Consider the following 15,298-nt stretch of genomic DNA (forward strand, 5'->3'; position numbering starts at 1 on the left):
ACAGGTAGCTTGGAGCTTAGCCCACTGAAACACCCTGGAAAGTAGCGGAGCTGTGTGCTGATTCAAACTTCTGATTGGTTCAAGCTTCTGAGCCTTGAACCCCTTAGTGCAAGGCTGCCGCAACCCCTCCAGCGCGTCATTCCTCGGGTAATGGACCTCCTCTTTCCTCCCGAGTTCTGCATTCTCACTTCCATCTTGAATCCCAGTTTCACCCAAAATGGGATAATGGCCTCGACCGATGCTTATGGAAGATTTCCAGGTCGTATGATTCTGGGTACAAAAAATCTTCCAAATCCTTCTCCTACAACGGCTGATTACCAAGAAATGCGACAAGCAAACTACGCGCAATCATGGACGAGATAAACCGCAAACCGTCCCCTGCGGACGAAGATTATCGACCTCCTCTACCGCCTCGGCCATCCACGAATGCCACTGAAACGGGATCTTTACAGGGTCTGGCGACTACAGCAATAACTCCTGTTGAAATACAAACACTATCCTTTCCCGATGGATCCCGAGGGACATTCTCGACTACTGGCCCCGAGTCTCGTCCGAGCCCCGCTGGGAGCGGTCGTGCTTCTCCCACTCGCCATGATAGCAGTGCCAGCGGTGAAGCGGATGAGACAGCCAGCCTAATGAGTTTCGCACCGACAATGCGACCTGCTGGGGATATCGCAAGTTTACTTGCTGGAGAGCTGCATAAGAAGAGCCCTGCCTGGAAAATGCTGCGCACTCAATCAGCGTCCGTTCTTCCCTTTGAGAAAGGCAGAATAGGCGCAGACGACCGATTTGTCGAGTTCCATCGCGAATTTGACGCCCTTCCGGAGGAGTACGACGAAGATGCCGAGGAAGGGATTTTGCGCTTATGGAAGTCGAAATTGAAACATTACTTGATCCTATCATCAGCCGGAAAGCCTATTTGGAGCCGATATGGAGATTTGAGTCTAATTAATTCCTCCATGGGCGTCGTTCAAACAATCATCTCATTCTACGAAGGCGCCAAGAACCCGCTTCAAGCCTTTTCTGCCGGAGAGACTCGCTTTGTTATTTTAACCAAGGGCCCGCTCTACTTTGTTGCTATCAGCAAGCTGGGCGAAAGTGATTCGCAAATACAAGGACAGTTGGATGCGCTATATATGCAAATCCTGTCAACGTTGACGCTGCCCAGATTGACGCACATATTCGCCAACAGACCCTCGACAGATTTGAGGAAACCCCTTCAAGGAACCGAGGGCCTTTTGTCGTCCTTGGCTGACACATTTACGAAAGGCTCGGCATCGGCTTTACTTGGTTCACTGGAGTGCCTTCGGCTTCGAAAGTCCCAACGACATGCCATAAATAACACTTTTCTGAAATTACGAACTGAAAAGTTGTTATATGGCCTTATCGTGGCTGGGGGGAAGCTTGTCAGCGTCATCCGGCCCCGTCGTCATTCACTTCACCCCAGTGATTTACAGCTCATTTTCAATATGCTTTTTGAAAGCGACGGCATCAAAGGTGGCGGCGGCGAGAACTGGATCCCCATTTGTCTTCCAGCTTTCAACAACAAAGGTTATCTCTACATGTACGTCAGTTTCTTTGACGGTACTTCTGGTGAGCAAGCCAGCTCTCCAGCTGCAGCACAGGGGCGCTCGTCGGAAGAAGAAATCGCCATGATTCTCGTAAGCACTGATCGTGAGAGTTTCTTTGAGTTGAAACAGATGCGCGACAACGTTGCCCAGCAGCTTGCAAAGAATGGGACACTGGCGATCATTCAGAATGCCACTCGCACTGGCCGGCCCAAAATCCATGAGATTGCCCCTGGCAGCCAGGTCAGCCACTTTCTTTATAAATCTCGGGCTAACGTGCAGTTCTGTATGGCGTCACTGGAGCCACACTTCACCGGGCTTGTCGCACGCAGGAGGTTAATGACGACCTACCATGAGCTGCATGCATCTATTCACGCCAAACATTCGCATCTTAAGGTGTTGCATGCAGTGGGAGATGATGCAACTTCGCTGGCATGGACCACGCCCGTTTTTGAGTTTTATTGTGTGGCCGGGCCTAACGTATCAAGAGCAACCATCACACAGGGGGCAAACAAGATCATTCAATGGGCAAAGAGGGAGGAAGAGCGCCTTTTTATTATTGGCGGCGGTGTATTCTGAGGAGTTACCTCCTATTGAGGTCTGGTTTCCTCATCAATTCTAAAATACAAACTGCCTGGCTATGCCATCGATCATCTCATGGAGCCAAACAGAAACAAATACCTCCTAACGCCTCATTATTCGTTGCTAGCGATATCCATCTCATTAACGATTAAGATAAGGCAATTCGTTGTTGAAGTCCGCTCATCACTTCGACCCAGACTTTGAGCCGGCCATTCCAGTGACGGTAACAACAGCTCGAGAGTAGTCGTTGACTGTCTGGAAACCATCGGGTTCTGATGGGGTGATATTATCTGACGAAGGTGACATTATGTCGCTGGTCGGACTTTGTGCAGAATGACTGTCGAAGTAGTCCATCTTGGATTCGGAGCGAGTTCGGACAGCACCCCACGACTTCTTAGCCCACTCCAGAATACGGTCGTTAACCTTTGAGCGACGCTTGGTCTCTGACTCCCAAGAAGCGTTGCGGAGGTAAGGTGGTGCTTGGTCGCCATCGTATCCAAAGCTATTGCGACTGGTTGTACCAGTTGAAGGGTAACTCATGGTATCGGTGGCGAGAGTTGTCCTGGAAGCGTTCATAATATCCACTGAGAATGGCGCATCGAAGTCTTCACGAAATCGAGGGCTGCGAATTGGCGGGCTTTGGAGTGAAGACTGAGGTCGTTGAGGGTCACATGGTTCCCGATCCGGAAGAGGAAGGGTGAGGGCCGGCCTTCGGTCTGTCATTGGGGGCGAGACAAACTGGTTTCAGCGTTGAATGTATTGTTGGTATTGAGTCAAAGATGTTGATCGATATTGAGACAAGTTACAGAGTGTTGCCAATACGATCCGAAGTTGAAGATAAGATCGAATAAATATCAAAGCTGTCTAAGCAGAAAGCTGAACGAAGCTACCCGCTTGATGACAATGATTTGTTGACTTTCACTTTCCAGAGCAGGGCAAGAGGGTAAGGGTTCCCTTTTGTTCAAATTCAGAGACCCGTTGAACATGTGCCTCCGAGCTTAGTTCAAGCTTGAACAAGAGATGGCGCTGCAAGTGTGCGATATAGACCCCTGACTAGGCTTGGACAAGCAATCGTGGAACCTACCAAGTGGGCTGCACGGACTGCGGGGGTAATACGGTGGCCAGTTGGGAGGCAGACATTGCCAGGATTTGCAGGCTAGGTCGCCTACAGAGGGAAAATCTCGAAGGGTGGCCCAAGGTAAGCCACATCTGGGCATCGAGTTGACGCTTTTGGTGGGAAACACTTCGAGAAGAGCCACCGGCCCCATGTTATGCTAATTTAACCCTGTTGCCGAGTCATATGTTTTGGCTTAGTCTCTATGCGGCAGCCCGTTTTCGGTACGGGGTTCCGGTCCCGCTGTTGCTGTCCCGGTCCAGGTCCCCTTGCCAAGGGCGTTGACGAAGCACTTGAGGGTTCTGAATATGTCCGATAAGTGGTAGTGAGTCACGCTACACAACCATCATGGTTGTTTACAAGGGCAACGGCATGAAATGAAGTCTGGACCTCGTTCATATCACAGGTCCAATAACGGAGATGACTCGGAAGAGTGTAATTGACCTTATCTCACGTTTATGCTTTAGGTTATAGTTTTAATCTGCAAGAAAACTCGCATGACATTAATAGAAACTCGTGACAAGCATACAATTACAGAAGTCGCAATGCACGTGAGCCCTTATCAGCGGTGAAGGGAACTGGATGTGTTAGTTTATCGCACAGACACAGTGAGGTGGCAAACCTGACTCTATCCGTAACAAGTTGGTGGGAAGACGTACCGATATTCGTGTTAATGTGCATGGTGGCATAAATCTTAACGCCAAATGATACTATTTACGAAAAAGAGGGGCGCCACTCACGTCGATTTTGTCTTGGTTGATGAGTTAACGTATTGTATTCTTTATTTTTATATCCAGCCAAAAGTTTATATTAGCCATCTTCAATAGCGAAATGTGCTTGGTAGATACTGTAGTGTACGGATACAGCAATGTCGATTCAATCTAGAATTTTATTTGATCTACACACGGATGGTAAGAATGTCGTCGATCCTTGCATTCGGCCCTCGGTAAGGTGGGTCTTTATCTCCTACATGGAGGAATTGGTGATGGCTTCGTCCGGCGCTAGAGAACATCCGTCACGTGGAAGGAGTTGTTCTTCCGATCCAAACCCACCAATTATCTGATATTTGACTCATGTGTCAGGCTGCTACTACAGCGGATGCAATGCTTTCGAGACTCTTAATAAACTGACTGGGATCTATTAGGAGAGCTTGGCATCTGTGTCTGGAATACAGAATGGAATCTCATTACGGATAAAAGACGTCTAATTAAAGGCTCGGGAAAGTACAAATGAGGCAGCTAGCTAGATTATTTCATATTCTGTGCTATCATTAGTACCTGCTAAGTTGAGTTTTCAATTAAACCGAGTGTCGGGTTTTTAGCACCATTGTTCCTTCCTTAGACCACTCCTCTGAGCTTTGCAATAGCAGCCACCAAGATTCCCGAATCATGGTACATGGGAAAAGGCACCGACTAATAGAAACAGCTTGGGCGATTCTCATGATATGTGTTTATATCTTGATAATTCTAGAAGCTTTGTTAGCCTTAATTGAACCTCAAAAGGGATGCTCAAGTTCAAGATAGGTAGGTAGCTTCAAAACAAGGCCGGACCTACGCTCCTGCCATGAGAAGACGGGCGCCTCGTACATTCCTTCCTGGCTTATCGAATAGTCTCAACTTCTGTGTCTCTTCATCTACCATTAATCATTCTCTTCAGAATGCGCCCACAATTGACCTGTGACTTCTATATTTGACTCGTAAACGCCTACTTCAACGTTCTTGGTGTTCTTGGTCACTTGCCAAATATTCATTGTGCTATCTTATCATTCTCATCTATCATCAACTTGTTAATCGGCTCCCATGGATCTCAACAGTTCCAGACACAGATCAGTCAGCCAATCTTCGCTTCAAAGCACTCATGATACTCGTGAAGGCATTTCCAATGCCTCAAGACGACGATCTCCATCTCAGCCGCGTCTGCCCTTCAAGAGCTTGAATGACACTTCTCTCCTTCTCCGCTCTTCTGGGCCTCTCGAGAGCATGCTGAAAACAACCACCGAGACGGGCGACTTGGGTATCTATTCTATCAACATACCATCTCTGAACACACGCCATCACCCTTCACGTTCAAGAGGGAGCCATGGAAGAAGAAAGAGACGGAATGCTCGGAATCGATACTACGACTCGAATGACAGTGACACAAGAGATTTTCACAAATCGCTGCCCTCTCATCGAGATCCTACTTCTGAAATTCTTTCCTTATGCGGTGGTCCGCAGGCCACTTACTCCAGATCTTACTCCCCGGCCTCTGAGGGCCAGCGCTCGCATTCTTTAACGACATGCAGTTCATCGCGAGTTCCGTCCTACAAATCTTCTGGAACCTTCAACAGTCAAAGAAGCTACGATGGTCTTCAACGTCCTCGCTCGCCGTTTCCATACCCAGCACGTCTGAAACGACCTGGAGTCCGGCCTTCTTCTCCAGCAGTGACAGATGACGGCCTCATTGACTACAAGAGGATGGTTGAGATTGACAGGTCTGGGCATGTCAGTATCTTCATTTCTATGTCTCTCATGGAGATCTAGCTTACGCTTCCGCAGCGCACAACTTCTGGATCGTACATGACGAGAAGTCACCGCACATATCGTCGATATCCTCCCTTGTCTCTGAGACCCGATTTCAGTAAATCCACGTCTTCATTACCCATGCATTCATCATCGGCCCCTTATTGCGGACCAGGACTAGACAGCCCAGGCGCCTCGGGTGACATAGTACAATCGCCATACAGATCTACATATCGCCAATTCGTTACAGGAGACCAGAGTACTCGTTCGGCCAGTTTAACATCTATCGTGGAAATGTATCAGGGGAAATCACCAGGTGGGCTTAAACAGCCTACACGGTCTCCATGTTCATTTTACTACGACTACACCGAAGAATTTGAGAGGGGAATCGCAGGTAAAGTCGAACATGGACCTGTCGCTTATTCTCCTCAAGGAAGATCACTCGACTTATTCAGGGACCATGTCATGAAGGACGGAAGTATAAAAACTGACTACCAAGGCAAGGATAGAAAAAAACCATGAACGGTTGACTGGTACTGACTGGCATGTAGACGAAAACGCAATCTCTTTTTCGCGAAAAAACACAAAGATCAAGTCAGCCTCGAGACAGAGTTATACCAATCTGTCGATATCCAGTGTTCATCGGCAACTTATTGGTGAACTCAATGGTAGCCCTGATACCCAGCAAATCTCAATCCCAGCGAGAAGGAGATATACTTCATCTACGCCACCGGTGCAAACTCAGTCATCGATGAATCAGCTAGAGTCTAGCAACTTTTAGCAGAAGCAGACAGACAATCGGAATATTGGGTTTCCAGTTCATCCGGAGTCTTACGGCAGGCCGAATATTTTGAGCTATTGCGCCATGCAAGGCAAGATTACAAAGCCTCGGGCGGAATTAGTCAAGGAAGACGACCTTGCGACTTCAACCTCAGCTGGTTGTATCTCCTCAACTCAACCAAATGACTCGAGTGAAGATGATTGGGATTGGGGTAGTCCAGGGGATGATAAAGCCCCGGTGGACAGTCCAATTGCTCAGCATAGTCCTCACATCTTTAAAGAGACGCCGGCTCCATGCCTCGAGAAAACAACACCACTGGAAAAAGAGGGTGATGCGGTAATCAATGTGCCACCTTATATGAGCCATAATCGTCGGAATGCCGATGTAAATGCTGCGGCTCAAGACGGTGGGAATAAACAATCTGAAGCCGAACGGAACATACAGGCAGCAACGACAAGTGCAAAGATTTTGGCGCCCAACCCGATATCACCTACACATCAGCTGAGGGTAACAAACAGCATACCCCGATTAATGAAGATGTTACCGCCACTGCCATCTGAGGCACAATATGACGCTTCCGAGCCTTGCGAGGTTCCTTCTACGGATACTAAAGCTCTCACTAACTCCCCGATGGCTCTCCAGCCAACAAGTGGTACCAGCGAGCAATTCGCAGAACCTGTATTTTTTGGCAGCAATTCTAGGACCTCATCCCTTCAACAGATTCAGACTCAAACTCCGGCAAATCATTCACGATTCAAGGTTCGAGTGAAGTCGTCTCAGTCAAGTGGGCTTCACAACAGATGGGTTTCCGAGTCTCCTAGCAATCCGGGAAGGAGCTCGAGCAGCCCTGTTAAGCCCAAACTTAAGCTCAAAGTATCTCGCAACCGTATGAGCAGTAAGCTAATGGGTCCTAATGATCCCCAAGTACGCAATGATGGGCCTCGGCAATACAACTTAACCTCGGAATTGAGAGACATGCCTCCGCGAGAAGTCTCTCCCGACGGGTCCAGCTTTGAGGAACAACTAACTCAACATGGTGCTGATAAACGCCTTTCCAACATTGACGAAGGTACTACACGAGGTCATTCGACGCAGGTTTCTGACCAGTTCGACCTTCCATATCCGCCCTCAGCTCAAGGGATTGTAATGGCTGAGCCGGTATCTCAATCAAGGTTAGAAAGTAAGCTATATCCATTCGATCGACAGGGAGACTCTGCCAGCATGAACATACCAAAACCCCTGGGGCGCAAGACGTCCAACCCCCAACCCACGAGTGCGACAGAAGCAAAAGGGAGAAACCCAAGGGCTACGCCGAATACTTTTGAAGACCATCCGGCAACATTGCGTTCCGACTTCGTCTCTGAGAGTTCAGATGAATCTACCTTGGCGGCCAGCGATATCACGGTAGTGCTATCACAACGACTGCGAATCAAGGCACGGCGAGTGAGGCGCTGGGCATCGGAAATGAAGCGTACATTGCTGAGGCTTATGAGAGGAAACCAAAAGATGAAACCGATAGCTGGTGAGTGAGCGATAGCTTGGCAGGATACTGATCAGGAAAAATGGACAAGAGTTCTGGTTTTAAAATGGTAAATGGCGCAAGTACTTTAGGGGCTGACCAAGGCGATGATGCATTTTTACTACTTGACGTTTGCTACAATAGAATTGTGCTCTCTGCTAGACAACTTTGTAAAGAAGTGGTGCTATCAGTGAGATGTAGAGTCAGTTTTAGTTTCGGGTCTTGTGGCACAAACTAAATAGAGAATAAAGGCATATGCTTCTATTATATCTCGTATCTATATAACATGGGTATCAAATAGAGTACCGTGACGAACGCTTGTGAATCATGCTTGTATGGTCGTAAACATCATTATTGCTTGGTCGAACCACTCATATCGAGCCAAGCCTGGCAACGTTCCCTCTGACCCTGGTCAACACTCTCCATGGTGTTGTTGTTCAGTTCGAACACCAGCCGGTCCTGATCGTTTCCCCAGGTCTCCCATGTAGGAGCGTCCTCATGACGATCCGTATTAGGGTCGAGGTTTCGGACAAAGCTGATCCAGTACTTTTGCACTATGGGTATCATGGGAGCGTTGTAAGAGCGATAGCTGGGTCCAGCTTTAGCATCAGTCATGTCGGGGCCAAAGACTGCGGGTGCGTTTGCGACGTGAGGAACACCAAGACCGTCCTCGATGAACTCTGTGATCTGCACGTTATAGCGATAAGACCAGAGCGACTTAGGATCGGCGTGCTCGGCGTAGGCGTCGAGCATATTGTTGGTAGGGCAGACAAAGGTTGCTTCGGAATAGGCGCGAGAAGCTGAAGGGAACCAGATGTCGTGCTTTGGGAGCTGAGGTTCTTTGGGGTAAAGATCTAGAATGGTTTCGGTGTCGTTGGTTGTGAGATAGGGGTATTCGTTTTGCATGTAGCGGATGAATTGGGCTGAGCTGCCTGCGTTGACGGCGTAGTTGGATCCCTCTGGATATAGAGTCAGTATTTCGTAGTTAAGAGGCATATAGACATCTGGAGGCTTACCATCTGAACAAGAACCAGTGAGTAGTGACACCTTGACAAAGTCGCCCTTCTCATAGAGATTGGAGGGGAAGTCTGGGAACATATCTCCATCAGTAGTGGGAGCCCAGTAAAAGTAGGATCGGTAGTCACGTCCGTCGAAAGGGGCCTTGATGTTTTGAGCTTGGAGATCTGTTGAGTCCATTTTTCGGAGACAAGCTATCGTGTCGTCTTCCTCGGAGCAGTCGGTTGCGTTGACGACTCGGTCGAACTGGTACTGCAGGTCAGCCGGCTCTGGAAGACCAGGCATGAAGACCGACTCGGCGATAGCACCCGCGAAAAGACCCTCATATTTACCCGCATAGGCAACAAGCTGAAGAGCCACTGATCCTGCTCCAGCAGATTCACCGTGAAGAATGACATGCTCTGGATCGCCTCCAAACTCCTGGATATGCTCCTGGATCCATTTCAACAAGAATCTCTGATCCAGCAAGCCCGCATTAAGATCGCCATCATCCTGAATCTCCTTCCCGGCCAAGAAACCGAACAGACCGACGCGGTAGTTGAAGTTGACATAGATGATGCTGTTGTTTGAAGCAGTGACGAGTCCGGTGCCGTTGATGTGGGGAGACGCATTCCTGATGTAGCCGCCAGATTGAAAAAAGACCATGACAGGGAGCTTTGAGTCGGAAGTTGCGTTTGCTGGGGCCCAGAGGTTGACGAAAAGACAGTCTTCGTCGATGTTTGAGCCGAGACGGTCGTTGACTCCTGGGCAGAAGGGGGCGTACTGGGGAAGAGTAAGCAAGCAGCTCCGTGGATGAGAAATAAGGGCGACAGTACCGTTTGAGCCTTCAAGGTTCCGGTTGTAGAGTCTGGCTTGACAGGTGCTTTCCAGCGTAGATCATTTGAAGGGGACTTGGCATAGCGGATACCGAGATATTCGTGAATATCGCTGGAGAGGACATTGCCTTCGTATTGAGAGTAACCCAAGTCGACAAATGGTCCCTGTTTCTTTTCCGTCGGTTTATCGTCGCCACTGTTCTTGTTCTTATTCTTGTTATCATCATGTTCATCATCATTGTCATCGGGGCTGTTGTCTGAGGTCTCGTTGGGTGGTGGGTAGGAGGCATTATCGGCGGTGTCTTTGTCACTATCATGAACGACGTTGTGCCCCTTTGAGAAAACACTTTAGTCGCGTTTCAAATCAAAGACTTTGCCAAGACCGGGGTAAAAATAAACAACGTGAGGTATGAGACTAGAGGCCAGATAAATAAGAAACACTCACCTTCTTGAGGCCATAGTATAATCCCAATGTTAAACTCAACACCAACACGACCAAAATCACGATGCCTCCAATTATGAACCATTTCTTGCGACTGGGCTTTTTCGTCGGTACTGTCTCATTTGGCGTGCTATTTGAGTTGTTGGATGTGTGTACAGAGTCTTCTTCAGAAGCGGGATCCGTTCTCTTTGGAGCAGCTGTCATTATGACTCTGAAGTATATGTCTAACAAAAGACAGTAGAGTGTCTCTGACAGAGTATTATATGTGGATATTCACAAGGAACCAAGACCCAAGACCCAAGAGATTTGATCTAACGCTGGACGTATCAGGTTAAAACGATGGGGATAAGTCAAGAATATAAGGTAAACTCATGAGAGCGGAACCCGAACAAAGAGAAGAAAGAGAGGGACTGATCCATATTTTACAGTCAGTCCATCTGCAATGCAATGCGAGATATGGATAATCAGATACCAAGACTTTTCGGGTCATCATGTCCTTCGTGTTTAAAGAAACCGTTAGTTAGTCCATCCATATCCCTGTCTCTCTCTTTTTAGCTCTTTGTTTAGTCGGCCGCCACACCCGTGCATGAGAAACCAAGGGTACTTGTGATTTCGCGGGCGGTTAGGGCGAGGGAATAAGTAGAATCTTTACGGAATAGCTGCAGCCAAGATGTGACCGTTCCGTTACTGGGTTCTTACTCCTGATGTTGAGACATTATTGGTTGGAGAGAGACGAAAAAGGTGGTGCTGAAAGAAAGACCGAGCAGCTTACCTAGGTAGCTACCAACGTAGAGTCGCAGTGAGTTGAACATGGACTCGATTAAACTGAATTAGCGATTACAACAGTGAATCCTCGGGCGCTATCAAGGAACCGTTGGCGATGCAGCCACTGAGCCACAGGCGCAGGTGCAGGAACAGGGGCTAGTCATCACATATGATTGGTCATATATCGACGCTACTGTAGGAACCCAGCACCCTCAAGACCTGGACCCTTTAACCTCTCTGACTAACAAGGATTTCGTCTTCAGGTCAGGTCATGCAAAGAGAGAGTCACTCGACGGCCGAGATTGCAGATTGCGGCGTAGGGCAGAAGACAAGTCTCTTGGCATTGTGTGAGAGATCGGGCATTTCCTAAAACCGAGAGAGCCTCACATGTCTTTAACACTTGCTTGACTCCAAAAGAGATCCGGAGTACAAAGCTGAATGACGATGTATGATGTGAATATCATATTCATTGCTGTACTCTGTATCCGTATAGAGCAAGAAACAAAGAGATAAAGAACCATCTCCTCGTGTCCCCCCCATTGAAACCCCCAATCTTTGACCTCATCCCTGCTTCCAACTTCCAACGCCAAGACTCGCTACTCTTTCAGCTCTGTCGACGTTGTCACTCAAGGGTTCCTAGTTGCCCCAAGCAAGATAAGCAGATAAAAAGATCATGTTTGAAGTTCAACTGTGGAAACTGTCGTGAACGCACTGGTATCTCTTTTCGGACTTGCCTTTAGCTGTGGATCCAGAGCTAAGCACAGATGTATGCTGTGCTACCTACTCTTGATGGTCCATGCCATGACTGACAGATTGCTTTTTGCATAGCTTCATCTCGTCTCAGTCGTTGTCAGCTTGTCCAAATAACCTTGAATAAGCGAGATGTACCGTGACGTGCTTTATGATATTCTTGCTTAGCCGTCACGTCAAGAGGTTGGCGGCTATGCTGCAGTAAGACGGAACACCGGAGATTAAAAGAGTAGGTGATGGTTGAGTGAGCCAGTTATTGAGCCGCTGTGACTTTCATCTGATGGCCAACAACTTCAAACCGTGCCTCAAAGTTGCTTCCCACTGGCAGTGATGGATGTTGCCCCTGCGGTTGGTTCCTCGATCAGGATGAGCGACTTGTTAATTAAGAGGCTACTTGTAGGGTACCCAAAGCGAGTATGATATGGAACGAGACTAGTATCGGCGATTTGTTCCTGTCTACGACTCGTTGCCTAAGCACTCAATTGATGCAATCGTACGATGTTCATTCAGTCTACCCTAAACGTCTTGGGTAGATACCAGGCTGAACTGAATAACCAAATAACAATTATTCAAAAATCATATACTAATGTTGAAATTTCAAATCAAGTTGTTCTTTAAATTGTTTATATGGTATCAGTAGTATTGTTTATGATTGTTGTATATAGCCAAATTTGGTCAAGTGGCAAGCCTCAGAACATGAGCAGAGCATACTTTCCTTGGCGTTACAACGAACCACTTTCATCGCCTACTCAGTTATTTATGTCAACCAAGAATTGTCTGTCTCTCAACGACGGAAATACTATTGAAATTATCAACTACATATAAAGGGGAACCTCGGATATTCCATCATGGAGGAAACGCCAATGGGCGAGTCCATCAAGATATCGTGAGTCTTACTTCCCCTCATCCACTTTCATAAGTATAGATGCTGACTCGAATGATTACTACAGCTGTGAGCGATGTCGCCGCCGCAAGGTGCATCTTCACATCTCCTAACCCCTGATTACCTGCATATGATGCACTGACATTTTATCAGATTAAATGTGACCGCAAGCGACCCTGCTCACGCTGTGTCAAGGCTGGCACAGAATGCATCCTCAGTGGCAGTGGGGAGAAGCAACGGTATGATATGACTCTGCACCCTACGAACCACTCTCACTAATCCCGTGTAGACCAATATCGAAAGGCTACGTTCAAGCTCTAGAGGGCCAAGTGGCTTCTCTCGAGCTCCTCATCCGCAAGCTCGCCGTAGCTGATAGCGCTGAAAGAGACGACATGCTATCTGAAATCGCCCTCTCACCACCAGCCTCACTGGACATGTCACAGAAGCCAACGACAGACCACGCAAAATCAAACGCTGATCCTAAAGTTGTAGCTGCTCAAGTACGCTCCGGGCAGTTGAGACGACCGCGGTCAAGCCATGCAACGCAATTCTTTGGAGGCACCAGCGCCTTTCACATCCACCTCTCTCAGGAAGTCTCGTTATCGCCAGATGACTTGAGTCCCCAGATTGAATCCAACGCTACCCCAGTCATGATGACGGGTGGTATGGCAGAGATGAGCAGTAATAGTAGCCCGCGCGAGACCAATTTTGTATATGCACCGCATGACGAGACATCGCAGGCATGCATGGCTGCTTACTTTCAGTACCAATATCAGTTCCATCTGCTCATATACAGAGAATACTTCTTGAGAGACTACGACGTGGGGTCAGGGAGATACTACTCTGATGCGCTGCTATTCGCCATCTGTTCCCTGGGTGCCATGCAGCTTGACGACTTTCGCTCAGTATCCGACATCTTCGCCCACCAAGCTCAACAGCTTATCTATGCCGACCTCGACAGCCCAGAGCTTACCACACTCCAGGCATTGGCTCTTCTGGGATATCGTGAGATCGGTGCAGGTCATACCTCAAAGGGCTGGCTGTTCGCCGGTATGGCCTTTCGTCTTGCGCATGAAATGGGTCTTCACCTTGATCCAAACAACTGGGATGCTTCAAGTGAAGGGGCTTCAAATCGTGACACAGAGATTTTAAGAAGAGTATACTGGGCAATCTTTATCGCCGATAAACAACTAAGTCTCTATTTTGGAAGACCACCAGCTCTACATCCCAGCGAGTCAGACGTTCGAAACACGATAAGACTGCAATATCCACCAGACTGGGAAGGTCTGCTCGACACGTATATCTGCAAAGGGGCTTCTGCAACAGAGTTTGAAGATGGAGTCGCTCTTGTAGGCGCTTTCATCTACCAGGCAGAGTTGTGCAAGATTGCCCACCTGATGATTACAGATCTGTTTGAGAACCGTCGAGGTAACGTGGATGCGACCGTCGCTGCTACCAGATCGCGACAAATACATGTGTCTCTTACGAAATGGCTGTCGAGTCTGCCTGGAACTCTTCACTGGAACCAATGGACCGTGGGTATAGTGCAACCATCTGTGCTCCGTATGCAGTAAGTTTCCCATCAACGGGTGGTATCCTTTGTGCTAATATGTCATAGCATGTTTTTCCATACAATCATGATTATCTTACACCGGCCACCATCACATCTATACGAAAAACCGGGTATCGCCGAAAGTGAAGATGTCGAGATCTGTTACGAGTCTCTACAAGCTATTCTTCGTTTGATGCGAACATACTCACGACATTATCGCTTCCGCTCGCTACCTCTTGACTTTGTACAAACCCTATCCACAGCAGCAGGCACCATCATGATGAAGAGGTTCTTCCAAGTTGCATCATGGGAAGACTCAGACATTGCCCGATCCCTTTCCACCGTAATAGAGGCAATGGAGGAGGTGCAGCACACATGGCCATGTATGAGCGAGATCAAAGACTATGTTGTACGGGCACGTAACGCACAGGTTGTGATGCCTCCCGAGGACCCCCTCATTGGACCTGATCTCATGAACGGCCTAGAATTGGATCACAATGTTACGGCAGAGCTCATGGCTCAGTGGGGTGAGGAGCTTGGTACGCTTGTGACGGATGAGTTTTTGAGTATGCAGCTTCAAGGCTCTGAACAAGGTGTTATGGCGCCGTTTGACTTTAATCAGCTGCCTCTAGGACCCCGATAACAAAGGTATTCGAGTTTATGTGGGCGAATAGATCTGTGTATTTAGCTGCAAAGCTAGCGAAGAACTATATAGATGTCTCACACGTTGCATGTCGTACAAACTGGTCAAGTTTGCTGGATAATGATCGACTGTTCCGAAAGGTCTCGCCACCTTGGGCTACTGTAACCCTTGAGATGGTGTATACAAACCCTTCCAATAACATGACCTGTGTTTGGTAATCGTCTCATAGACAACTGGACCTGGTGGTGATCGGTTCAGAGACCAATGACAGCCGGTACAGAGTATGACATATCCCTATGATATCACTGATCTCTTGACTAAATAGGAATCTGATGTTTGATCAGTCTAAGCCTTAGTGCTTCTTCG

At 48.0% G+C, this 15,298-nt stretch overlaps 6 protein-coding genes across 6 annotated transcripts; 4 read left to right on the top strand and 2 right to left on the bottom strand.

Moving 5' to 3' along the window:
- The first annotated feature begins 173 nt into the window (after positions 1-173).
- B0J16DRAFT_99104 (trafficking protein Mon1-domain-containing protein) lies at positions 174-2,240 on the top strand. Its single transcript, XM_046134803.1, has one exon. It carries the CDS (start codon positions 351-353, stop codon positions 2,145-2,147), a length of 1,797 nt encoding a protein of 598 aa, XP_045984580.1. The 5' UTR covers positions 174-350; the 3' UTR covers positions 2,148-2,240.
- Positions 2,241-2,333: 93 nt separating this feature from the next.
- Positions 2,334-2,873, bottom strand: B0J16DRAFT_318321 (uncharacterized protein; the record flags this gene model as incomplete). Its single annotated transcript, XM_046125440.1, has 1 exon — positions 2,334-2,873. One exon carries the CDS (start codon positions 2,871-2,873, stop codon positions 2,334-2,336), a length of 540 nt encoding a protein of 179 aa, XP_045984581.1.
- Positions 2,874-5,063: 2,190 nt separating this feature from the next.
- Positions 5,064-5,786, top strand: B0J16DRAFT_382540 (uncharacterized protein; the record flags this gene model as incomplete). The annotated part of the gene is made up of 1 exon (XM_046131248.1): positions 5,064-5,786. One exon carries the CDS (start codon positions 5,064-5,066, stop codon positions 5,784-5,786), a length of 723 nt encoding a protein of 240 aa, XP_045984582.1.
- Positions 5,787-6,190: 404 nt separating this feature from the next.
- On the top strand, positions 6,191-8,315 carry B0J16DRAFT_99117 (uncharacterized protein). The gene is made up of 2 exons (XM_046134804.1): positions 6,191-6,264; positions 6,317-8,315. Exon 2 carries the CDS (start codon positions 6,631-6,633, stop codon positions 8,074-8,076), a length of 1,446 nt encoding a protein of 481 aa, XP_045984583.1. The 5' UTR covers positions 6,191-6,264; positions 6,317-6,630; the 3' UTR covers positions 8,077-8,315.
- Positions 8,316-8,318: 3 nt separating this feature from the next.
- On the bottom strand, positions 8,319-10,780 carry B0J16DRAFT_413103 (Alpha/Beta hydrolase protein). Its single transcript, XM_046133358.1, has 4 exons — positions 10,343-10,780; positions 9,898-10,104; positions 9,082-9,844; positions 8,319-9,024 (listed from the first exon to the last, which is right to left on the bottom strand). The coding sequence occupies exons 1-4, from the start codon at positions 10,541-10,543 to the stop codon at positions 8,417-8,419; spliced, it is 1,779 nt and encodes a 592-aa protein (XP_045984584.1). The 5' UTR covers positions 10,544-10,780; the 3' UTR covers positions 8,319-8,416.
- A 1,551-nt stretch (positions 10,781-12,331) lies between these two features.
- B0J16DRAFT_337751 (fungal-specific transcription factor domain-containing protein) lies at positions 12,332-15,001 on the top strand. The gene is made up of 5 exons (XM_046127384.1): positions 12,332-12,740; positions 12,805-12,829; positions 12,891-12,976; positions 13,027-14,307; positions 14,356-15,001. Exons 1-5 carry the CDS (start codon positions 12,703-12,705, stop codon positions 14,930-14,932), a joined length of 2,007 nt encoding a protein of 668 aa, XP_045984585.1. The 5' UTR covers positions 12,332-12,702; the 3' UTR covers positions 14,933-15,001.
- The last annotated feature ends 297 nt before the right edge of the window (positions 15,002-15,298 follow it).

This window comes from Fusarium flagelliforme, assembly GCF_020744385.1.
Source record: "Fusarium flagelliforme strain FIESC 12 MPI-CAGE-AA-0113 chromosome Unknown B0J16scaffold_3, whole genome shotgun sequence".
NCBI lineage: Eukaryota > Fungi > Ascomycota > Sordariomycetes > Hypocreales > Nectriaceae > Fusarium > Fusarium flagelliforme.